We start from the raw sequence: 26,170 nt of genomic DNA on the forward strand, positions 1-26,170 counted from the left end.
GTGCCTGGGAAGGAGCGGCGGGGCCCGACGGCGCGGCCGGGCGGGGCGGGGAGCGCCGGGCCGGGGACACCGCGCTGTGCCCGCGGGGCGCGTCGCCGTCCAGGTGTCGGGTCCCGCTGCCAATCGCCCCGACGGGACTTGTGCCGCCGCAGATCCGCCGAGCCTCTGCCCCGCTGCCCTTCCCGCCGGCCGGCCGCTGCCGACGGGTGGGCTGCGGGGCGGTTCGCGGCGTGGGTGCGCAGGTATCGGCCCTTCTTTAACCCCCTGTCGGGGAGCGGCGTGTTGGGAGGTTTCCGAGCCGGGCGTCGACGGCGCCCGCGATGCGCCAGGGTTGCGCCTCCGCCCCGTCCCAGTGACACCTCCCCTGGGCCCCGTAACGGGACCACGGAACCCCGCGTACGGCGAGCGCGGAGTCTCGAGGTGAGGCACCGGCACACGGACAACGAGACGCTTTATTTCACTGTTAGGAGGAGGCGGCACCGCGGGGATTTGCCCAGGGTTCAGCAGGGCGCAGCGAGCGCTGCCTGGGCTGGAGCCTCCCGGGAGCGCCCGGCGTTCCCGGCTCCCAGGGGTGTCACACTGCCCAGCGGGGCGGGCTCCCTCCTGCCAAAGAGGGAAAGAGACCGAACGGGCCTGGGGGCGCTCCGCGCGGACCCGGTGGCCCTCCCGCTGCCCGCAGGGACCCACCGGCGCCCCGCGCGATGAAGAAGGAACAGCCGGTGACCGCGGCCGCGCAGACAAAGCGCCGGCGTGCCGGCAGCTCGCGGGCAGCGGGGCGAGCTCAGCGGCGCAGGGCAGCAGAGACAGCAGGGGCAGCAGAGGCACCCACGCTCCTGGCTGGGCGGCAGGTCCATCCCCATCTCATCCCATCCCGTCCCGTCCCGCTCCGCTCGGCTCCCGGGCCGCGCCGGCCCCGCCCCGGCCCCGCCCCCCACCCGGCGGAGCCTTCCTATTGGCGGCAGCGCGGCGGGCCGGCCACGCCCCCGCGCGCCCATTGGCCGCGGCTCGGCACCGCCCGCCCCCGCGCCGGCCGCCCCCGCGCCGCCCGCCGGCGCTCCGGACTGCGGGCAGTGGCGCGCGGCCGCCGCAGCGAGCGCCGGCGGGAGCGGGCTCGGCTCGGCGCGGCTCCGCTCGGCTCTGCACGGCTCGGCTCGGCTCGGTACCGCTCGGCTTGGCAACCCCGCACCCGCTCGCCATGCCCGGCCCTTCCGGGGCGCCGCCGGCGCGGAGTGCCTGAGCGGGCGGCGTTGGCGTGTGCGCGGCGGGACCGCGGCTCCCGGTGCCCGCACCCGCCCGCCCGCCCGCCGCCGGGGCAGCCCGGCGGGCGCTGCCCGCATGAGCGCGGCGGGCGCCTGAGGCTGGCGGCCGGCGGCCGTCGAGGCGCGGCGCGGCGGGCGGAGGGGCGGCGCGGCGATGGGGGCTCTCCCGGCACTGCTGGGGGCCGCCTTGCTGTGGGCCGGCGCTGGGGCCCTCGTCAACCTCAAGTACTCGGTGGAGGAGGAGCAGCGGGCCGGCACGGTGATCGCCAACGTCGCCAAGGACGCCCGGGACGCCGGGTTCGTGCTGGACCCCCGGCAACCCACTGCTTTCAGGGTGGTGTCCAACTCGGCCCCCCACCTGGTGGACATCAGCCCCGGGTCGGGGCTGCTGGTAACTAAGCAGAAGATTGACCGGGACCTGCTGTGCCGACAGAGTCCCAAGTGCGTCATCTCACTGGAGGTGATGTCCAGCTCCATGGAGATCTGCGTGATCAAGCTGGAGATCAAGGACCTCAACGACAACGCGCCCAGCTTCCCCACTGACCAGATCGAGCTGGAGATCTCAGAGACAGCCAGCCCTGGTACTCGGGTGCCACTGGAGAGTGCCTATGACCCGGACTCGGGCAGCTTTGGTGTGCAGAGCTATGAGATCACCCCCAATGACCTTTTTGGGCTGGAGACCAAGACACGGGGTGATGGGTCCCGTTTTGCTGAGCTGGTGGTGGAGAAGAGCCTGGACCGTGAGACTCAGTCCCACTACAGCTATGTGATCACGGCGCTGGATGGTGGTGACCCGCCCAACTTTGGCACTGTGGAGCTCAGCATCCGTGTCATCGACTCCAATGACAACAACCCGCTCTTTGAGGAGCCGGCCTACACCGTCAGTGTGCCTGAAAATGCCCCACCAGGTACCCCAGTCATCCGCCTCAACGCCTCTGACCCGGATGAGGGTACCAATGGCCAGGTTCTCTACTCTTTCCACAGCTATGTCTCAGAGCGGGCCCGGGAGCTCTTCCAAATCGACCCCCAGAGTGGCCTCATCACGGTGAGCGGTGCCATCGACTACGAGGAGGGTCATGTGTATGAGCTGGATGTGCAGGCCAAGGACTTAGGGCCTAACTCCATCCCTGCCCACTGCAAAGTGACCATCAGTGTCCAGGATGCCAATGACAACCCGCCCCTCATCAACCTGCTCTCTGTGAACAGCGAGCTGGTGGAGGTGAGCGAGAACGCCCCGCCGGGGTACGTCATCGCCCTGGTGCGGGTCTCGGATCGTGACTCCGGGGCCAATGGGCGGGTGCAGTGCAAGCTCCTGGGCAATGTGCCTTTTCGACTCCAGGAGTATGAGAGCTTCTCCACCATCCTGGTTGACGGGCGGCTGGACCGGGAGCAGAGGGACCAGTACAACCTCACCATCCAGGCCAGGGACAATGGCATCCCCTCCCTGCAGGCCACCAAGTCCTTCACAGTCAAGATCACCGATGAGAATGACAACCATCCCCACTTTTCCAAGCCCTATTACCAGGTTATCGTGCAGGAGAACAACACCCCAGGGGCCTACCTCCTCTCAGTCTCTGCCAGAGACCCTGACCTGGGCCTCAATGGCAGTGTCTCCTACCAGATCGTGCCCTCCCAAGTCAGGGACATGCCTGTCTTCACCTATGTCTCCATCAACCCCAACTCTGGAGATATCTATGCTTTGAGGTCCTTCAATCATGAACAGACAAAGGCTTTTGAGTTCAAGGTCTTGGCGAAAGATGGGGGTAATCCCTCTCTGCAGAGCAATGCCACTGTCAGGGTGATCGTCCTGGATGTCAATGACAACACCCCTGTGATCACAGCCCCGCCGCTGGTCAACGGGACGGCAGAGGTGTACATCCCCAGGAATGCAGGGGTCGGCTACCTGGTGACAGTGGTCAAGGCAGATGACTATGATGAGGGTGAAAATGGCAGACTTTCCTATGAAATGGTGGAAGGAGACAGAGGATTTTTTGAGATAGACCAGGTCAATGGAGAGATAAGGACCACCAGAGCCTTTGGGGAGAATGCCAAGACAGCCTACGAGTTGATTGTGGTGGCTCATGACCATGGGAAAACATCTCTCTCGGCTTCTGCCTTGATTTTGATATACCTGTCTCCAGCCCTGGATGCCCAGGAGTCCATAGGATCTGTTAACCTCTCCCTGATTTTCATTATTGCCCTGGGGTCTATCGCAGCCATTCTTTTTGTCACCATGATCTTCGTGGCAGTTAAGTGCAAAAGGGATAACAAGGAAATCAGGACCTACAACTGCAGGTAAAGACATATTTGTTTCTGTGCACCTGTGGGTCTGCTTTGATTTTTGCCATCGCAGTTACTTTTGCATTTGCTGCTGCATATCTGGTGGGGGTTGAGGGAGGGAGGTAGATTTGCTTTAGGAACAAAAGTGAGGTTTCCGTCCCTCTAAGAGAATTTCCTGCGAAGCTTTAAAAAATTGTTCCCTGGGAGGAGGGCAGGAGAAATCCCTGCCGAGTAACGAATCGACTTAATTGTGCGGCTTGACAATCTGTTGCAGCATCCCTGATTTTCCGCGCTCCGTCGCAGGGAGCGGGGAGAACGGTTTTACTGGGGGCATGGCTGCTTCCCCTGAGCAGCCCCCCACCCCCAGCACAGCTCCCAAGGGCTGGTGATGGGGGGAATCCCCCCAGCCACCGCAGCATCTCCGCAGCCGACGGTGCGAGCGGCGCGGTGGCATCCCTGAGCCCTCGCTCGGCGCTCAAAAGAGCTATTGTGCGCCCGCTGCGGCTCCACGCCACGGCCAGCGATGGGGCCAACTGCATAAAATAGTGGCCACCCCCCCCTCGCCGGTTGTCCCCGATGCGCAGCTCCAGCACCCGGCATGGCTGGCTGGGCTGGGAGCGATGGGGCGAGGGAGGATTTTTGCAGTGCTGTGTCATTTTGCCCTGGCTGGATGCGTGCTCCGGGGTCCGAAATGCCGGCGGGGAGGTCAACCCCGTGCCCGGAGCCACTGAAAGGCTGATAGGGGAAATCCAGTCCCCCTGAATATGTAACAGCCTGGCGATTATTGTCTCTCTTTTACTATTCTCTGTGTTACACAAGTTAGGAGACAAATGCTAACCACACATGAATATCAATCAGATGCCATAAAAGAGCAGCTGCAATGCCTCATAAATGGTTTAATCCTGTTACTAGTGAAATAGCCATGACTTCTCCATTCCTTTGGCACTGAGTCGTTTCAGAAGGGAGGGATGGAAATTAATTTTGCTCTACCTTGGAAACGCACGCTTGGCCCTGGCAATTCAGCGGCGCGGGGGGATGTGCGGTCTTTAAAGTTTTATTTACGCAGAAATAATGCCGGAGAGTTCGGGTATTGTACCCCGTTTTCACAGTGTAAAGTGCGTATATAAGCCTTTTTGCTCGATGGGGGAAAAATCATCTGGAAATAAAGGTCGGTCTGTGCTGTATTATGGGATGTCTAGCTTCAAGTGAAAGCTCACAGACCAGATTTCTTGCCAGCTCGGCCCATTAAATGAGGATAGGACCTGAATGGATAAAAATCATGTTGTGGTGGTGCCCCTAACAGCTTCCCACATATGTATAAGAGCTGGGTTTACTGTGACGGCTTAGGGATTAATGAAGTGCGGTTTAATTAAATAATTGGTCAATAGAGAAAGGACAGCAAAATGAATGCCTGCAGGAAATAATTGGGCTCTCGCATTGCCAAACTTAAACATTTAGGTAAACAAAACAATTAAAGCTTCATCAAGCATTGTTAGACGAGTCAGCAGCATATAGATTGTTGGCACAACAGAAATCCCTGCCTTCCCCTGATTTATTTGCACACTCAGGGGGATGCTTGGGCTGTTATCAGTGTGTCTGAGCAGAAGTCAGCTGCAGAGATGGGGGAGCACCAGGCAGGCTCAGCAGCGGCTTGTGACCATGGGGCACCCTCTCCCCGTGCCTTTAGGCTTTGCAGTGCCTTGATGTAGAGATTCTTCACAAGAGCTGCTGGAGAGTCTTCAAAAATGCATTAATTTATGAGACATATATGAGGGCTCTTTGACTTGGTGGCATTTTCATGCTCAGGCAATTAGCTTTCTGGAACAAGAATATTTACCCAATATTTGCCTTTCCAGATAAACTATATTATTTATTCACCCCATTATTTCTGTTGCAGCTATTGGGTTTTTTTTTCTTTCTTTCTTTCTTTTTAATGCTGTTATCATAAGAAGAAGAGGAGCAAAATCCTGACTTTCAAATGTGTATTCTCACTGTGGTTAGCATTTGTGTGCTTCCCTGGGAAATACTGAGCTGCCCAATGCCATGCATGTACAAATTCATGGCAGGGACTCTTTTGTTGCTCACTACAGAAAGAGGAGCCACAGACAGTCTGAGCTCAGCATACCCAGCTAATGCAAGGTGCAAATAATTTGTCATTATTTGCTTGGGTGGTGTTTTGCAGTAACTTTTTTCCTCCGATGTTTTGCAGAACACAAACAAGGCACTTCATCAGTTGATTCTTTTGGCAGGTGGGAAGCAAAGAGGGAAAGAAAGACAGAGGAAAACAAGCTTGCAGTAAAAAAAAAAAAGGTCAAAAAGCAAAATTTCTCTTTGCAAAACACGATTGTTGTTATCTGATTTCCAGAAGGTAAAAGCATTTCCCAGCAGAAGGGGATGTGTGTGTCAGGGGGTGAGAGAAGAATGGGATTCAATTGGAGAAAAGATTTCGAGTTATCAGGTATAATCAGGAGATAGTCAAAACACCAGCAATTTATATAAAGCATTAATAAACAAACAGCCTTTGGAGTGTGAGAGAATAGAGTTTGCCAACTAGGACTGCTTCTGGATCTGCTTTATTTACTGCTATGGAAGATGAACTGGGAAAGAAATCCGCTATTCATTTTGAATTTTCATTACAAGGAGCAAATTAAATCACTTTTAAAATCCTTATTACGCATGGAAATGAATGCAGGTACCCTTTTCAGTTCATGGATTTTTAACATCTCCATTTTTCTCCTCTGTAGGCTGGACTTTACTCCTAGTAACTAAATATCAGCAATTACAAACACTAGAATAAAACAGGGGCATTTTTCCTTCCCATTATTTTTCATATTTGACCCGAAAACGTTACACATACAAAAATAAGCTGAAGACGGTGTCGTGCCACCAGACCCAAAACATGACGTAATGTGCCTGACTAAGAAACCTACATGGAGAAGGGGGCCAAGCCCTCTGGGTTTCTGTATGTGTATTTAGCGAGACAGGATCTGGGATGCTCTCAGCTTCTCATTTTCTTTCTGTCCCCCAGAATTGCAGAGTACTCCTATGGGCATCAAAAGAAATCAAGCAAGAAGAAGAAGATCAGCAAGAATGATATCCGCCTGGTACCGCGGGATGTGGAGGAGACAGATAAAATGAACGTTGTGAGCTGCTCCTCTCTCACTTCATCCCTCAACTACTTCGACTACCACCAGCAGACCCTGCCTCTGGGCTGCCGCCGCTCCGAAAGCACCTTCCTCAACGTGGAGAGCCAGAACAACAGGAACGCCGGCTCCAACCACATTTACCATCACACCTTCACGGGGCAGAGCCCCCAGCAGCCCGACCTCATCATCAACGGGATGCCGCTGCCGGAGGTGAGTGCAGGTGGACAGCCCGAGCCCTGGGAGCATCGGGAGTGCGTTTGTGCCTGGACTGTGCGGACTGTGGAGTGTGGGTCTGTTTGTGTAAGCGCTGCCAAAACGAGGTGTGGAGCAAACAGGCAGTGGTGGTTTTTGTGTGCTGGACACCCCAGGGCATGGGAGTGATGGAGGGTGGACAGGGGGGAGCAGCAGGTACCCACCTTGTAAGTTCTGGGGTAGCCCCAATGTGTGGCTACGGGTGGATGTTTCACTCCCAGACACTGCATAGAAGGGCCCAAGTGGGGATGGGCCAGGCCAGGCTGCCTCAAGGCTGGAGGTGGCTGCTTTGCAGGTGGATTTTGAGTGTGGCAATGCTCAAGGCAGGAGACACTCGTTGCCTTCACAGCAGTTTTCTGTGTTCTGAAGTTTTCAGCAACAACAGTTGTTGAAAGTGGTGTTGGTGGCTGTTGCTCTGGAGGCAGCTGGTTGTATTGGGGATGCTGACAGCACAGGATACCCCAGTGGGATCACCTGTACACCTGGCCCAGTGCTGTTCCCTCACCATGCAGGACCCTTGCTGGCATGGGAGGGATGTGTGGTACCTGCCGAAGGCAGGGAAAGGGGCCACTCTGATCCACTCCATCCTCATCAGTTTCTTTTAATTCTTCGGCTTTCCTGTACATCACAGGCATCATTTAATGTTGCTTGTTTGTCTCTCTTTGAGTTATTGTTTCGTATTAAACAAAACAATCAAAGGTTTGTCATGTTTCCTGCTTTGAACAGGATAACAAAGCTGAAAAAGCAGTTGAAATATTTATGGCTTGCTCTGTTTTGTGTTGAGTGTGCTGGTGTAAATGCAAAACGATGTTGCTGAAGTCGGTGGAGCTGCTTCAGATTCATCTTGGTGCTATGGGGAGCAGAGCCCGGCCCTCTGTGAGAGTTCGCAGGGCTGCTGGAGAGGGCTGGTGCCGCTGGCCTGGTCCTGTGTGGCTGTATTGGCAAAATGTTCATTGAACCCTGGTGTTTAACCTCTGCTGAGGCCATACAGAACCAGCTCTTGAGAGGCTGTAGTCCAGTGTTGGCCCAGTTTTGGGCACTTGCTCTATGGGAATGACTTGGATATAAGCATTTGTATATTCTTCTTGCGTGTTTTCAGCCACAGAGCTGCGTAGGCATTTCTGCTCCCAAATGTCCTGATGGGTAGAGGCAGGGACTTTGCATCTGAGTCTGGATGGGAGCAGTTTGGGATAAACCAGTCTCTGGTAAAATAAGGCAGAAGAGCTGCTAACAAATCCACCAGCTCCTTGTGCTGTGCCTGGGCGGGTTAGAGGTGGGAAATACCACCCTTCATGTATTAGGGGGTCTCCACTGATGCTCAGATTTACCTGTGCTCTTTGCTGAATACCATCTGGGGCTCAGGATGCCCAGCTGCCTGGGTTTGTATCCCAAGGTTGTGGGTGAGCACTGTTGTTGGGATGCTGGGGGCAGCAGTCCCTGAGGAATTCCTGCCTTCCTGGAGCAGTGTCCTTTGGAGAGGGTTCTGGTGTGCATCTCTGGCTGGTGCCTTGCTATGGGCACTGAGCACTGGAACATCTTGTCAGCCTCTGATTCACTGCCACCAGTCATAAAATCCATCACATGTTGGCACTATCCAGAAGTGCATGCCAGCAGTGGGAGGTCTGTGGTGGCAGGGAGGAGGAAAGGACCATCAGGAACATCATAGCTTAGCTGATAAAGTTAACAGTCAGCTGCAGGCAGAAGGCAGTGCTGCCCATGCTTTTCCTCCACACAGCAGATAGCCTGGGGTTGCGTGGAATGTGCCCTCCAGAGACTCCCCTGCTTTGTCCAGCCTCACGTGAGGGATCTGGGACGGTTGTTGTCTCTCCCTGTAGCTCCAGCTCACCCCATTTCCCTCAGGCAAGTGGGATGCACTGCAAAAAGCCGGTACCTCATCTGGAGAAAGAAGTTTGTCTCTTGTAATAAGTGCCCTGGAGTGTCAGTGAAACAGCAGGAGGGTAGAGGGCGGCTCACCAGTCCTGCGAAGGGACCAGCAGCTCTTGGGTGAGAGAAGCATGTCCTGGTGGGGGTCTGCTCGCTCCCTGGGGATGCTTTTGGACAAAAGGGCAGGGCCAGGGCAAGGGGAGGAGAAATCCCAGCTGGAAGCTGTTTGGAAGTTTGGTCTAGGGTGGGAATGTTTATTTTTTTGGCAGAGTCCCAGTGTTATGCTTCCAGCTGTTGCTGGGGAAGTTATTGCACTGGAGGTGTGGGTTCTACTGGCTTCTAAAAATCCCAGTGACCCACTGAGGATGAGGAGGTTCAGTAGTGACTAGAGTGAGAGCCCTGTCCTACCACACAGGGTGACATGGAAATTCCATAAAAGATGCTTCCATGGAAGACCATCACAACCTTTCACCTCCCGTAGCACATCACTGCCGTGGCAGGCGCTGTGGTGTGATGCTGTGGCTGTGCAGTGTGCTATTGGTACACCTCTGGGTGATGAGGATTTAATAAACACAGCTCCTGCCCAGAGCTTCCAGAGCCAAACCATTCTCTGCACATCATCCAGTGGTACTTTGTCTGGGCTGGTTTGAATCGCCTCCAGTGATGAAGCCGCTGGCATTTCCCCTGGGAGCCTTTATGAGGTGTCAGCATCGGGAAGATATCACTGCTGCTCCACCTAGGAGTGACTTTTCCTGATGGGAAGGCAAAGCATCAGTTGATAACAGATAAAATACGGAGGTAAATGTGTTGCTGGCCGTGTCACTTAGCATATGATGGTTGTGGCTGGGGGTAAGTGATTGCCTCTGCAGACATGCACTGCCCCAGCAGCGGTGCATTTGTGATGTAGCTGGTCTTTAATGTGAGGCTCATTTAGTTTAACAGTCAGGGACCTTGAAATAAAAGTCCCCAAGGATGGCTTGTTTGTGGAGCCTCAGGAAATGTTTCTTCCCATGCGGTGGCAGTTCTCTGGGACTGGTGGTGCTGTGCTCGTGCTGGCAGTAATTGGGTTTGTTGGTGCTCCCCACCTTTTCCCTGCTGATCCAGAAAGGATTAACACTAGTGTCTTGTGGGGCTGCAATCCCACTCTGAGAATGCAAAAGAAGTTTGAAACCACCCTTAATAAGCTTTTCCCTTTGGGTGGGGTCAGGCTTGGCTGCTGGCTCTGCTTTTGTGCCAGGGCACGGCTTCCAAGAGAGCATTGGCAGGCAATGGGGATTATCCTGGGGTGTTCTGGCCCTGCTGGGGTTCAGTGGTCCCTTGGGTGCTGGGGTACTGCTTGAGAATGCCTGCCTGCAGCCTTTGAGCATCCTTGTGGCTGTAGGCAGTGATGGCAAAAAGCATTTGTGAGTAGCTCTGGTGATCATGACTGACAGCAGGAGGCTTGGCCCCCGTTAGTGTTTTGAGTTGTTTTACAGGAGGGAGAGTGGGACATGTTGGAGCTGCAAGGGCATTGCCGGTCAGAGGCTTTGCTGCTGCCAAGGGCTCTTTTTTATCTTCCTTCTGAGCTGGAGGAGAAGTCAGTTTTGAAACCAAAAGGGCTTGTTGTCAGGTTTTGCATGTATATTGCTGGGACTTGTACCAGGAGATTAAAAATCAAAATTAATAGGAGCCATTAGGCAGCTTCCTTGATAAAAATGCATGTTGCATTGGGATGGTGTGGAAACCGGTCTGAATGCCGAGCCTTTTAGGATCCCGGGAACGCGACTTGCATGTAGAGCAGCCACCCTTGGGTAACACTTACATGCCTGGATTTTGACTTCAGGGTTTAAAAAGTAAACAGTGTATGTGTAATGGCTGCATCTGTGTTTCAGAAACAGTTTTACATCCCAAATCTGCACCACTTTGGGAAACGGTGCCAAAGCACTGTTTGCTGTCCCGGGTTAGGGAATATACCCTGGGGAATGGCAGCTTACTCTGCCCCTTGGTCTCCCCTGGGGCCACCGTGGTGGCCAGTCCCAGACAGGACCTGGCATGGGAGAGGCGAGGAGGTGTGGAATGGGAGTGGGTGAGCCTTCTTTGCCAGACTGGATGTGCAAAGGTGGAATTAGCAAGGAGGTTCTTCACTGGGGGTCTGGGATGGCTCCATCATGGCAGCACTGGGGAAGGGAAGCAGCAGTGCTGACATTACATTGTAAGCAGTGTGTGGATCAGTCATGGTCTTGCTCTGGTGCTGCTTTGGTAGGTCCCACTGGAGAAGTGGGTCAAGATGGAACAGCCCCTGACCCGACAGGACCTGAGTCCTCCAGGCACTCACACACCCAGTGGCTCCCAGACCTGGATCTGGAGCTGGGGGTGTCTGCTGCCTCCTGAGCTGATGGCCACCATCAGTAAGATGGGGAATTACTGGTTTTAGTGATAATCCCGGTCTAATCCCCCAACCTTGATACACTCCTGTGTAATCCTCACTCACACTGATTTAGTTTGGGCTCCTCGTGGCTGCAGGGATTATTTGAGGGAGCAAGAGTTGCAGGATAAGGCCCTGTTGGTTTCAGATCTGCTTTGTACTACCTGGAAAGTGTTCTCCTCACTGTGGGAAATGGTTTTCTAAGCACAATAGAGCAATTTTCGTTTCAGGCAGCACCGGCAGCTTTTGCTCTGGCTATCTGATGGTGTTAACTAAAGCACATTTCTACAACACACAAAGATTTTTGTTTTGTCAGAAATGAAATCAGCGTGGCTGTTTCTCTTTCTCTGTCATTTCTCTACTTGTCAATTCTTTCTTCCCCTCCAGCTTATCCTCCTCTTCTCCGCTAGCCTTAAAAAGCCCCCAAAGTGTCTGTTATAATCACATTTTGTGTGTTACAACCAGAATGAATGTACTCACTTTAATATGCTGGGTTTGAGGAAATCAGTTTCTGTCTGGTATAACAGACAATTTGTTATAAACCATGCCATTTAGAAGTGAAGGGCCTTGCTTTAGTGCAGCGCTGGGGAAACGTCATGATACATAATTGGAAGGGATTTGGCTTGTTTCTGAGTAATGCTGAGCTGTATAGAGGAGGGGGAAAAGAAAAAAAGGAGATGATTTCCAACACGGAGAAAGTTTGCGGTGTTGAGACATGCCAGGCAGATGAAATAAGGCTGATTTTCAGCAGGGATAATAATTAAAGCATTATCAGTGATGATGTTCCACTAGCGGGAAGGCTGACTTCGCAGCCAGCGTTGCCAGTCTTGTTTTCTCCTTGGGAGGTCACTGTAACTCAGCACTTTTTTGTGCCTGCGACGTGATGTGCACCGCGACTGGTAAGCACAGGTCACAGCTCTCTCCTGCCTTGGTGTTTCGGTGCATCCCTCTCTGGGAGCCAGCCCCAGCCTTTATCCTCCAAGAACCCATCGGAGAGGAGCAATGCTTTCAGCTTTAGACAGCCACAGGTTATCTCCACCCTGGGGACAGTTCCCAGTCCCTGTCCGGGTAGCCAGCGTCACGCTGCATCGCCAAGGACCAGAGCCTCTGGGGTGGGAACCCCAAGCCTCCCCGGCTGCTCTCCCTCCTCACTCCAAATCCCAGCAGATCTCTCAGCTTAACTACTCCCAAAGTGTTTTGTGTATCGCTGTAGGTTCCCTGACCTCTCCGAGCGTTGGAGGCTGACATTATGGAAATCAGCCGCTTTTTATTCCATTCCGAGGTCAGCCTAACCAAATTATACATCTCCTAATGTAATCGCTCCAAGCTGTTGTATGGAGAAATTCATTTGAATACCTTGCAACAGAGATAAATACGCCAGCTCCCATTCATGTTTAACCACGACACCCTTGCTGTGCTGGGTCTTAGGGAAGCCTTTAGTTCAGCACGCTCTGGCTTTTCCTAAGATCACAGAATCATTTAAGTTGGAAAAGACATCTAAGATCATCGAGTCCAACTGACAGCTGAACACTGCCAAGTTCACCAATTAACCATGTATTATTTTGTATTGATGGTATGGGGCTGTGACCCCATCCTGACAACTCTTCAGGTTTTCCAAGGGTTTTCCAGCCTGCAGTAGGGTCCTGGTTGGGTCGGATCAAGGGGGTTTGCTCCAAGGGTCTGTGGAGGATTAGGGCTGGTGTGTGGTGTGGTGGCAGTAGCCATGCTGTATTTAACAGTAAAACCCCTCTCCTCTGACAGCAAGACCTGAGTACTCCCATGGATATGATTATATTGTTATGTATTACATACTGTGTATTATATCTTATATATAATAGGTCATATGGTACATAGAATCACAGAATCATTTAGGTTGGAAAAGGCCTCCAAGATCAAGTCCAAACACTGACCTAACACTGCCAGGTCCACTCCTTGTATCCATATGCAGGTAAAAAGTGTGTATAGAAGTTTTACATATTTCAGTGAGTGTGGAGTGTCATATAATCATATACATCTCGTTCATTTTTGTGCTTCTGGTTTGGGTTTTATGGTTCATTTTTACTAAACGTAGAGAGGCTCCTCTTGTTTTCATAGAATCCTAGAATGATTTGGGTTGGAAGGTTCCTTAAATATTTCCTCTTAGTAAATTTGAATTTCTGATTCATATTTCTGATGCATAACTTGTGAAGTCTATAAAAAAAGATTTTGCATGGCAGATAAGAATTTTCCCTTAAATTGGGAAAGATTTCTGCTAAGCTTTTTGTAAAATTACATCAAAAGGGTGATCTTGTATGCTACTTGTGGGCTTTCTAATAGCAGTTTCCAAGTGAACTTGTGTTGTATTGAGAAATTTGAACTTTGTGGTTTCTCCATCTCGTTTCCTTTACATATAGCACACGCTCATGCAGAGGAATCGTTGAGGCCAAGTGCAGTAGCCTTTGAATAACCTTATGTGCATCTGCTTGGCTGGGTGGAAGAGCTGTATTTTCCAGCTGCCATCTCCTGAAGTCCCTCCTGAGGGCTTTGAGCCAGAGAAGCTCCTCAGCCAGGTGCCCTCCCAGATCCTTGGGCTCCTGCCCTCCTTCACTCTGCCCTGCTCAGGTTTTTTCTAAATTCCCATCAGCCAGCAAGGGCAGAGCCCGGCCCACCCATCATCCCCTGCCTGCTTCCATCCACAGGCTCTGCCTGCAGGGTCTCCAGGGATGACCCCTCCATCTCTCTTGCTCCTGGGAGCCCTCTCTCCTGACCCCCTTGTCTGCTCTGACAGCAGCTCCTGCTCTCATGTGAGGGCTCAGATGGGCAGGACCCCCATCCCTGCCTGCTTCCTCTTTCCTGCCAGGCTGCCTAGGGGGCTGGGCACGGCTGTGCTTCAATAAATTATTAGATATTGTTCCCAGTAGTGGCTATAGTTGAGTTCCAATCATTTTCTGTTAATTAAAATACAGGATGGTCTTATTTGTAGCATAAACAGTTGTAATCTGTGTACTTATAAGTGTAATTATAATTTAAATTAGAGCGTGCTCTGAATTGGTGATAGATGGGGTGCTCTGCAGGCAGCGCTGCCCTGGCTGTCCCCAGGAGAACATCACTCCAGAAAGGGACACTGAGGCTGTTGATGGCTCCCAATTTTGCTGCTCCTGCTGGGGCAGAGCTTGCCAATGGCACCTGTTGGAGGGTCTGCTAGAGAAGAGAGCACAGCATCATTGCTTCAGTGTCTCCCTCTAGTTTCTTGTCTAAGTTTGGAGTAAGATAGTGGCTTATGTCAGCCAGACAAGTGATTAGTGCTGAGCTGTGAAGTGACTCCCTGTTTAACATGGAATTATGGTGAGTTCTCCTTAGGCTGTTGAAGGCTGGAGTGCAGTGACTGCTGATGCTGGCAGATGTGCATGGCAGGTATTGCACTTCATACACCCTCTGATGGAAAACTGGAGCATCCCACAGGTAATCCCAGCACTCCACCTGACACCTCATACATGGGGCAGGTCAGTGATAAATGGCAGAGGTCAGTGTGTGCTGGAGCCCTGTAGATGAGGTCCTTGTCTCAACACCCTGTTGGTCACCAGAGACCTGGATGTGAATCCTTCATGTTTCTCACGGGGATCTGGAGCTTGTTGGATTATACCATCTTTTGTAATGGCAGGTGTATGCCACAGGGCAGGTTTTAAAATTCCCGTGTTGGAGGATTGCATTAACCCATCCTAAGTCAGGTATGTAAAATTCCATTAAGCGAAACCCCTCTGGCATTTTCTCACCCGTGCTCGAGCTCTGCAGGCTATGCTAATGCAGTGTGTTTGCTCATCTATTAGAAGGATGATGGCTTTAAAATAATAACATTTATCTTTGGCAGCAGACCTACAATAGTGCACTCCGAGTACAATTTTGTGAAAGGCTCTGCAGATGTTGCCTCATTCAATCTGGGTCAAAAAGAGTGCTTAGAATCATAAAGGTTAGAAAGAGATCAAATAATTCGGTAGTTTTATTGCTGAATAATGTACTTGGAAAATATCATTCACCGTTATTAGACTAAGTGAGTACAGAAAACACAAGACTCAATAGTCATTTCTCAGTATTGGCTGATTTTACTGTTTTTATAATGTAGCTAAATTCCCTGTTATTGATTCTAGCATCGATTATCGATCTGGAAATCTAAATGTATGTGATGGTGGGAGTGCACGGGAGTCAGACAAGTAGGGAATTAGGCTTCCACACCTCCCTGCAGTGCCTAGTGCTGGGCAGCAAACCCGGGGGGAGATTGATGCTGCTTTTGGGGAGCTGTCAGGGTTTTGGGAGCTGTTTTCTCAAGCAAAGAAGAAAAAACAGGAAAACACCCATTATGCGTGTTCTTTTCCATGCCTGAGAGCTTATGTAAACTTGGTGAGACAAACCCAGATGGGCTGGGATGCCGGCACCAGGACGGGGCTCGGAGCCCACGCCTGTGCCTCCCATCACCTGCTCCCTCCTGGACTTTTCATATTCAGATTCACATCTGGATGCTCTGGCAGGGACCCAGCTTAGGCTACATTCAGTAAGCAAATCCGCACGGCTGTTGGCTTAGAAACAGTATCCAAACCTATCTGCCCAGCGAAACACTTTTCCAGGCGTTTGCAAGCGGTTCCTCTGCTTTCTTGTTCTCCCCCAGTGTGGCTGTGTTCCTAATCTGCGGGAAGTACTGTGCTTGGACTCAGATCCCTCCCTGTACAACAACTAATTGCAGGGGTTGGGTTAGTGAGAGACCAAAGCTGTGTCCCATACGGGCTCTGCATCCCGTGGTGAGCCCAAGGACCAGAGCTGGCAGCATCGCTGTGGGAGCCTCAGGCTCCTGCCGGGCTGGGGCTTGTTCAGCCATGCAATGGATTCTTTTGTTTGGAAGAAAAAAAGATGAATTTTGGAATATGTTCATCTCTTGTTCTTTGCACTTAGTTGTTGTCAGCATTAATATGCCATTAACACATGCTCATTAGGAGGAGAATGATTGTACCCTGCAGAGTATGGGGGAAACCTTCATTAGGCACTAACATATTGAACTGAGCTGCAAACTTCACTTGGGAAAACTGGGGAACGTTCTGCTCAGCATCAAGTTTCTCTAATTTCTGCTTGTTGGTCTGATAAAAGTGCCTCATCTCCTACCATGTGTATTTGGCCAGGACTAGGAGGAGGGATGTGCAGGAGGGCCTGGGCTCGGCCTGGGCTCAGGCTCCAGCACTGAAATCCTTCTCAGAACCTCAAATCCATCTTCCCTCAGATCTAAGATGTCCTCATCAGAGCTTATATTGGCACACAGTGAGGACACAAGTGCATATACCCCCTCCAAGGACCCTGTTGGCTCTTCGGGCTTAATGAGATGAATTCTTCGCAGAGCTGGGAGATGCTCTGGGAACAGATTTGTTGAGAAAGGAGGTGTCATTTCTACATCCTCGCTTTTCACACTGTAATGACGTTTTAAGCGTTCATCTGGCCTTGCTGCCTCCAGTCTCAAGCCATAACCTGCCATGTGTGACAGGGCAATTGCTCGCCCCGGTAATGATTACAGCGGAGCCCGGCGTTGTTCCCTTGTTTGCTCGGCGCGTGGCAGCTCGAGGCATGTGCACGGTGCTCTCTTAAAGTCAATCAATAAGAATAATTGCAAGTTCAGGTGGGGGAGAGAGAAGAAAGGGCTGCAGCAGACAAATATTTGCCGATTAAGACCCTGTTTACATGCAGATGCCTCTGTGATAGGTAAGAAGGGATGTACAATAAGAACCATATGTGGTATTTAATCAGAATTTATTCTAAATGGGGTGATTTCATAGATTTCCCCAGAGTTGGCAGCTGTCCTCTATATTAAAAGTGAATGTCATGCCTCCATCTCTGCCCCACTGCCCTCTCTGCACCAGAGTTTTGCAGGATTTTTTAGTGTGGGTGCAGTCTGGTCCCACCCCCCTTTGCAGAGGAAGAATGGTATTTGTCAGGCCTAGGTTTCCTGTCATGAATGTGATGAGAGCACAGTCATGTCAGGAGCTCAGGAAGGTGCTGGAGGAGGTAGCCCCTTCTTCTGTCTACAGCAGCCTCAGGAGCAATGATGCTGGGCTGAGTGATGCCTGCTGCCCACAGGACAGCAGTGTGCAGGATCTCCAGCCAGTTGTGGGGAGACCCAGTCTGCAGGCTGGAGGGTCTCTCTGTCTTCAAAGATGAAGATAGAGAAGGCTAGAACTGCCCACCCCCAGCTCATGTTGCCTTTGGTGATCTGCCCCCCTTTTGTCATTGATCCTGAAACCTAACAACAAGGAAGTGTGCCAAAACCAGAGGGGTGACCCATGATCATCTGTCCCTGACAGGGAGGGGACTGAGGTGCTGAGGTGAGATACCAACACGCAACAGGTCAAGTGTGTGGAAGGTTTTCAGTGCCATCATTAGAAGTACAGCACCGTCTCCTGGTGGCTGGCAGGGCGGACAGACAGACACTCCAGCCGTTGAGGAGGCAGGTCAGTGGCTGTCCTGACTCAACCCAACTTCTCCATGGTTGTTTCTCCTCCGACCCTAATGACGTCTCCCTCTCAGCCTGCTGTGCTGTCTGCAGGCAGAGCAGCCACAGGCTCCCACCTAATCACATCTCTCCATGTTGGAGATGTGGCGGTGTCCGTTTGCTGGATGCTGCATGACTCATGTAATCACCATGCGAAATGCATCATTCATAAACTGTTTAGTGCGACCTTTTGTACAGTAGCACTAATTATTATTATCACAGAAGACCAGTAAACTAGACTAGTAATTATCAGGGATTTATTTGAATGGACAGCTAAGCTATTCTTGGCAAGTTAGTCAAAGCAGTTGTCATGACAGCCACACAAATGTGTCTTATGAATTGGGTTAATTAGGGTAATTAATAACTGTTGTTTTGCCCTTTTTAACAAGGTATGACTTAGACGCTATCAAAAAATAGCAATTGTACCTAACAGAAATAGTCTTCTTCTAGCAGCATCCTTCACATCACAAAATAAAAGTAGTAAATACCTGTTGGGTTGTTGTTTCACAAAGAAATGTGTCATGCATCCTTCTCCTTGAGAAAACGCAGAAGGTTAGAGGGTCTGTTGTAATTTTTCTGCTGTGCTTCCTGTCCTGGGCAGTATTACCTGGAGATTGATCATCCTCATTATTGATATTATCATTATTTATTGTAATGCTGGGCTGCACTGAGCCATTGTCGCAGAGAGGCCTCTGCTGTGCCTGGCTCCTTGCGAGTGGTGAGGGCAGTCCCAAGGTGCTTCTGTCGGTCAGAGCAGGCCCCACAAGGACTTAAAGCCAATTTCAAAGTCATGACCATAAATTATTGTTGTTTTGCTGATGCATCGTCACCATCGTCGTCAGGACAGCAGGTGCCAAGTTGCCGCGTCCTCGCTCAGCAGAGCATCTGCTTCTTTTGAAAGGAGGGTTTTGCTGAATAAATGGTTTGGTTTTCATAGAATATCCTGAGTTGGAAGAGACCCATGAGCATCATGGAGTCCAACTCCTGGCTCTCTCCAAAAATCACACCATGATTGTTGTGGTTGTTGCTGATACTGAGCAATGGTGGTAACTAAAGCTCTTAATAACCAAATAGCACCAAAAAGCCTCGAAAGGAAAAAAAAAAACATAGTCCCTATCCCAGGGAGCACCCTGGGCACACTTTTCTGCCTCACAGAGGGTTGTAGCCCATGCCAGTGGTCTGGGTGCTTACCAGCACAGAAGCACCATCTCCCTGAGGACTGAAAGATTTGGTGCTGATTGTTGAAAATGGCCCAAGATTATGGATGCATCTGAGGAATGTTATGTAAGTTTTGTAGAAAAATGACCTGAATAGATGAGTGAAGGCTCTGGCTGGTTCTCCAGCTGCACCGAGCCCTGTCTATTTATATCACCTCTGGGCTTTCAAAGCCCTCTTTTAACTAAAGCTTATTTGATAATGCATGGTTTTTTAAAAAGAAAATAATAATAAAAGAAAAAGGAGGAATAAAAAAGGAAAGAAGGAAAGTGGTAAAAAAAATACCTAAAGAAAAACACCTCTATGAAGAAGGTAGGGTTTTAATGAAGAAATATTTTATACCATTCTCCTACAACCTTAGGGCTAATAGCCTGGAACTGGTACTTTGGCTCCTTAAAAAGCCCAACAAGACAAGCCAATTACGGCCTCTGAAACATTTTTATTTTTAGTTCCTTGTAATAGCAATTTATCCTTGGCTATGGTACATTAACTGGAAGGAACAAGAAGTAGTAAGGTTTTGGCATCTTTGTAATAACCAAAGGGCTGTGTTTACCAAGCTGTTAATAACGTGGGGTGGCTGTGGGCAGGGGAGAGGGCAGTGTGGGAATGGAGAGGGGCATCCAGGTCTGATCTCCTAACCTGGCAAGTGCTTTATTATCATTTATTTCCCTACAGTTTATTCTGGAAGAACACAGGTTCCTGTTGGGCTGAATTCCTCAGTTGTCTACCACCTCTGAGCTGGTAGCATGGCTCAGAGGGGAGGAAAGGCTCTTTGGAGGGTCCTGGTGTGCCCCCAAGGGTGCTGGTACCTTTGGGAGGCAGTGGATTTTGAGGGGGGATGAGCTGAGCTGAGCTGGACTCTGCTCATGGTGCCGTGGTGCCGAGGACAGCGATGGCAGCAGGAGGAAGGCTGGTCCTGCTCAGGTTTACAGCCAGTCTCATGGCTGCAGGGTAATTTTGTGGGCTGGAGAGCTGTGTTTTTCTCCCCAAGTAGGGAAAAAAAATTAAAACAGGGGAAAACTGGTTTTGATAAAGAGTTTTGTTGTGAGCGAAATTCCCTCGAGGCTTTGAGTGGGAGCTGCCTGAGGCTGTCCTGATTGCAAGCCTTCCCAAGCAATTCCAGATAAACAATGTAAATGATAACACCATAAGCACGCAGGACAGTGTTTGCCTTGGTTTTATTATCCACCAGTGCTGGGGGATTTTAGCTGAAGCCAGGTGGGAGCTGCTGGTGTGGAGGTTCCACTCCAGAGCTGGGTCTGGATGTGCATGACTATGTGCCCTGGGCATGCGTGGAACCAGATCCAGCCTCTGGTGAAGCCACAGGATGAAGACATCTGTGGGGTGTGTAGGTGACATGTGAAGCACTGTCTGTTTGCCCAAAAATCAGAAGAAATGGGGTTTGCACTGAAAAATGGGACAGGGCCAAGGTCCCTGTTCCCCCTGACTGCCCTGGAACTTGCTCACATTCGGGGATGCATCCAGTGGGGTGGCCAGCCTGGCATCCCATCACTCTGATGTGCAGAATTGGCAGCAGCATCTCACACCTTCTCTATTTTTAACCGAGCTGCAATGATTTTTGGTTTTTCTTTTTCCTTCTTTCGTTTTCTTTTTTTATATTTTTCTTTTTTGCAGTGACAAATCTGTGATTTCTCCTGTTCCCTACAAAACGCATCGGCCTGACCTGCCTCTCCAGAAGGTGAATGACAAGGAGTTTTATTTAGCCCTAGCGATGGGAACATTTAAAAAAAGGTTCATCTGTTATATTTGTTTTCATTCCTAATGGCAAGAGGCAGGGAAAGGACAGTTCTGAAAGGTTTTTTAACAAATCTGTAAGTCATGCCCCATTACCCTGGGGCTGCTGATTAGATCCAGATTGTTTCTTGCACTACTTAGGGAGGGGTGTAGTCTGTGCTGGGAGCTGCATGCATGGATCCATTACACATCTGAAAGTCCCAAGCATAGGTGATGGGAAAAAAACCTTTTATTAGGTTTATTGGCTTTATATCCCTGCAGGGAATTTTCCTTGGTGTATTGAGGCAGCAACCCAGTGCAGAAGGCTGTGCCCCAGGGGGCCAGCAAGCTGAGCCCCATGCCCTTCAATGGGCACGTGGGAGGGAGGCATTGCCCCTGCTGCCCCCAAATCCCTCCTGTCCCAGCCAGGGGGGAAGCTCTGGGCAGCTGCTAGGGCATGGTCAGACTCCTGGCTGCTCCTGGTCCAGGAAATGTGTCTATAAGCTCTCCCCTGGAAAGCCTACCTCACTTCTGGGTCAGTATTTTGATTTTCAATCGATTTTGAGGCGTGGTGTCAAACAGGTGCCTGCCCCAATCGTTCTGATGGAGAGACCCCTGTGCCACGTCCACCAATGAGTTCTGGGTTATAGATGCCATCTGGATGTAAGGCAGGTTTTTAGGATTGCATTTTTGCTCTTCAAAACCGTACTGTGTATATCTGATCTGTTGACAAGTCCAGCTGGGTGACACTATTTATGGCTTTGTGGGGTGCAGTTTTGGCTTTGTTGTGCGTTGCTGCTCTTGGGATTCAATCTGAGTTTTTAATCCTGTACCCTTTTTTGAAATCACTTCTCAGCAGCTCCTTTCCTCTTGCCTCCGATCCATTTTCAAACAAAAAATGACAAAGCCTATATTTATTTGGGGAGGGGACAGGAGTTCAGCACGGATTAGTGGGATAACTGCACTGTAATAGTCTGGTTTGATACTTCTGCTCACTCTGATGAGCAGAGTGATGCTAAAATCACTCTCCCAGTGATTTCTCTGCAATGCTTTTTATTTCATCAAGAGAAAATGGAGGCTGGACTCTTTTCCTTCGGTGTTTAATAAAGTCCATCAGAACCAAATGCCCTTTATTTAAGCTGCAGTAGTGATTAGAGGGTTGGTGGTGTTAAGTAGCCATAGAGTCTAGCTCTGAGGAATGTTCATTGTACCTCATTAAATTTGAAATTACTGCTTAAAAGACCAGAAATAAATATTCTGTTTATATTTCGGGGATAGTAAATCTAAATGGATGCTGTGTTTGCACATCCTTGTCTCTGCTCGTTCCTGCTGAAGTGAGCGAGGCACTGCTCCAGTAGACTTAGGCAGCAATCAGAGTGTCTGCAAAACAGCCCAACCCCAAACCCAACCCTGGTTTCATTGATCAAGGGCAGGAAAATGATCTGCTGTATTACATCTAATTATAAAACATCAATATCAGATGCTAAATGCACTTACTTTTTCAGAGACGCTATGTTGGTAGTTCACAGTTTGCAGTCTCCTGTATGGGAGGCTTTGGCAGCAAACTGGGTGTGGGGAGATGGCTGCAGAGGGAGATGCCAGAGGTCAGGTCCTTTCAGCTCTTCCAGGTGACTGGCTTTTAAATGCTGCTTAGAAGCTGAATCGCTTCATGTTTTCCTTCTGTCTTGCCTGGGGCTGTTGATGGTCAGAGGTGCGTCCTCTGCCCCTCTCCCCCGGCTTGTGCTCTGGTGCCCATGTAGCTGGAGCTACTCATGGACACAGGTGGACAGACAGGTCCTTTCCAGAGGCCCTGAGCCTGTGAGGGTCTCAGAGCCACAGCACAGCTTGGCTGTTGGAGGAGAGGGTGGTGGGCTGCTTGGGGGTGACACAGGCTTCGCTCTCCTCACTGTGTCCATCAGCATTTGCTGACTTTCCCCCACGGTGGAAGCCCCAGTAGCTATTTGGGTGAAGTTTGCACTGGTGTTTAACCCAAAGCCTTGGGCTGCTGCTGCTCTTACATCTCTGACACAGTGCCAGGAGTTGCCAATTCTGAAAAGTTAGGAAGTGGGAAATACAGGTCTGCTTGCTGACACACCTTCCAGGCTGTGGCCATGGTGCTCAGACCCTCACACACGGTTTCAGATGTCACAGATGCTGCCAGTGCCTGAGCAGAGCTGGTGGTGAGTGCAGGGAAGGAGGAGCAAAGCTCTTCAAGTGGGTCAGGCACCGTGTATGATCACTGGTCCTGGCCCCTGACCCACACTCTGAGGCAGCAGCGTCCTTGTGAGCAGCCAGTAGCACAGGGGCTAATTACGTGGCATCACACACAATGGGAGAAAATCTCTCCTGACGTCCTTTGTGATCCGCTCCCAGCCCGGAGCTGGATCTGACGAGTGTTCCACCGGTGTGCAGAGAGAGACCAGCTGCACTGCTGGGTGTGAGAGCATGAGGACTAGCCTGGCTGTTCCTCTCAGGGCCATGGGGTTAGATTTCTGTGGGGTTTCATACAGCGCCTGCTCCCAGCGGGAAGGAATCTCAGACCGCTTGCTTATTTCCCATGGGCTAAATAAGCAGCTTGGTAAATGATAATGACTTTCCCTCATTGCTGATGCGTACTTCATTTGACCTGGGCCCTACTTTGAAATTTTCTCTGTTTCCCAAGTGCAGCTGGAGTGTTCTTATTTAATTTGCATGAATTCTATATCACCCACAATATAATTCAAACCATAAGAATTAAATGCTGGCGAGATCTCCTAATAGGCAGCAACAGTTCTATTGCAGATGCTGGAGGCTGTGATTGAGTGGCCCATGGAGAGCAGGACTGAGGATACAGAAGGACCAGGAGAAGCGGTCTTGTGAACCCTGCCCTTCCCACCAGGGAGGCCCAGTGGATTTTTGGGAACAATTTGCCATTTCTGTGGTCCCCTATGATGCCTACAGCATGGAGGGAAAGTCAGGAGACCAGTGCTCCGGGTGAAGATGTGCAGGTTGATGCAGAGGATGAGAAGCCGTCGCATGTTTCTGGAGGACTTTCTGAAACCCAAAAGGAGAGATGCACATTGCAGCCTTGGAGAAAGGTCCGCTTTGTTTTTTAATAATAAAGGGTGACATGCAAGCTTTATTAACAAGGCACGTAGAGGAAAAAAAAAGGCTCAAGGGATAACCCTGAAAAAGTGGCGCTAAATGTGTCATTTTTATGAAGCTGATTTTGTGAAGTGTCCCTACATGCTTTGGCAGGAGGTTGCAGCAGGTTTACAATAATTTGTGGAAAGATAGAAATGTTTTCACCCTGAAGTGAGAAGAAGGGCAAAAAAACCTTTGTTGAGATGCTTTAGAGTCGTCTTCTGAGGCAGAGACTGGCAGAGGGATGGATACCTGTCACTTCGGGTCAGGAGAGATGGGTCCAGCTTTGAGCAACTGTGGACTTTGCTGGGGGCTGATGTGTGGACTGAGAAACCAAACCCTCCATCAAGAGCCTGGATCCAGATGCCGTGGTGAAAGATGGATTTTCACCTCCATGGTTATTAGTTTGGAAAAAACCCTACATTTGAAATAGCTGAAAAGAAGGAAGAGTCGTAAAGAACCAGATCCTGGGCATTTGCCCCGAAGCGAGCAGGCTACATGGGCATGGCTGTGCTGTTCTGAGCCTGCTGGCATGGCCCAGGACACATCTCTCACACCCTGGGGACCAACCCCAGCCAGCATCCTCTGTTTCTCCAGCAGTCCACAGCAGTGGTGGTGTCCGGAGTTGTTGCAGCCTGCTGACCTTTCCACTGGCACTTGCATTAATTCCCCTTAAACCACCTTTGGATCCTCTGGGTTTCATTTCTTTTTCTAAGGCAGAGAGTGAGCAGTCGTGTTGCTAACAGACCTTTTGCTGTCAGGGAAGTCACCCCCACCGATATCCAGGACAAGAAGAGTTGTACTGATGTTTGTATATCTTTTCTTTTTTTTTAAATTTAATGGAATTGGCAGTCCTAAACTGAAAGCAACCGCTGGGGGGAAAAAATAGTTTAATATTTCCCTCCTGATTGCTCGATTCTGTGTCTGTTGTTATATTTATATTTGTGTTGCTAAGGCAGCGTTTAAAAACATTTTTCAAATTAGGCACTGGTAAGCTGTATGCCGAGCCAGGGCTCTCTCATTGATGGCATTGACACCAATATGCCTGCATCTGGAGAGCAAATCCTGAGCCCAGAGGACAGCAGGATTTCTCTCCTCCAAGAGAAATGCAGGCAGAGACCATAGACTTTATGCTAGGTGTTTATCCAGTGCTTTCCAATGTCTGGAATGTATTGTTTATTCATAGCACAGAGGCTGAGGGGCTGATCATGACAAGTGTGAGTGTTCTTTATTTGTGTTACAACGAGCAGGAGATAAGAGTTGGCAGCGTGTTTGGGAGGTCCTTGCCATACCCAGCTCTGAACATGGAAAGGAGAGGCTGGACTTGGGGCTGGGCTCCCCTTTGATTTCTACAGGAGCAATGCTGATTAGTGAGACAGTGACAGTTTGTTTGCTTTTGCCAAAATAATGAAGAAGATGAGGGCCAGCCTCTTGATGATGCACTTGATGAAGAGCACACTTTTCATCAGCACCAGCCAGCCTTACCTTTTCCCTCTTTTTTGTGCTGTGAGTTTGTTCTTTGGGTCTCATTAAGAGAGGGAGCGGAGCCTTTCCCAATTAAAATGTTGAAATGTTGAAGATGCTCTCCTTCCCATCATTTTGCCTGTGTTTATAAGTGATAGCACCTCGCAGGATGAACTAGAATTAAATCAAGTGAACTTCGATCGAATAATGCAAGCTATAAAGCAGCCGTTCTCCATGAAAAATCTAATTTCTTGTTTATTTTTCTGTTTTTATCCCCTAGTCTGCATGGAGATAACCTTGATGGATAATCCCATGGCTAAGGAAAGGTCTTGTAAACTGCTGGGCTGCCCTGTGTACTGGCAGAAGTGTGCTGGTGTGTGCAGGACGGGCAGCCCACCCTCGTGCCAGTGTGGGCAGCACAGGCAGCTCTCACCAAGGGTGCAGACCCTAGCCCAGGGGGAAGCGGATTTCCCATCCTTGTGGCCACGTGGCTCCTTGTTTTGTCTGAAATCTGGAAGCAATTAGCATTACTCGTGCTGTGTCCAGTGGCAGGGGCATTGGAAGCCTGGGAACGGATGTTGTGACCGACCCCGCGGGAACCCGCTCGCTCTCACGTGTGGATGTCCGGGGTTGTATCAGTGACGTGGTGCAGAGCATCCCGAGCAGGGGGGCACGTGGGGCAGGGAGCTCACAGGAAGGACATTACTCCAGGCCATCAAACATAAATCACGGGGAATTTACTCGTTGGTGAATGGTTTCAGTTGAGCCAGGATATGGTCTTCTTTTTTGGTCTGAAATCAATAGCAAAGCTCCCAGTGATGTTGGTCAGAGGGGGATTTAGCACCAGGTCTGTATCTGGGCTGTGGCAGATGTGATGGCATCATGTGTGGCATTTCCTCAGCCTGCA

At 50.6% G+C, this 26,170-nt stretch overlaps 1 protein-coding gene across 2 annotated transcripts in view; it reads left to right on the forward strand.

The window, feature by feature from the left end:
• The first annotated feature begins 1,413 nt into the window (after window positions 1-1,413).
• Window positions 1,414-26,170, forward strand: part of PCDH19 (protocadherin 19) — a 58,074-nt gene continuing 33,317 nt past the window's right edge. For both annotated transcript variants that reach the window (XM_017819238.1, XM_017819246.1), the window contains exons 1-2: window positions 1,414-3,554; window positions 6,568-6,895. In XM_017819238.1, the coding sequence (XP_017674727.1) occupies window positions 1,414-3,554; window positions 6,568-6,895 (2,469 nt within the window). The remainder of the gene's footprint in view (window positions 3,555-6,567; window positions 6,896-26,170) is intronic.

Source organism: Lepidothrix coronata, unplaced genomic scaffold, assembly GCF_001604755.1.
Source record: "Lepidothrix coronata isolate B3197 unplaced genomic scaffold, Lepidothrix_coronata-1.0 Scaffold2, whole genome shotgun sequence".
Lineage (NCBI taxonomy): Eukaryota > Metazoa > Chordata > Aves > Passeriformes > Pipridae > Lepidothrix > Lepidothrix coronata.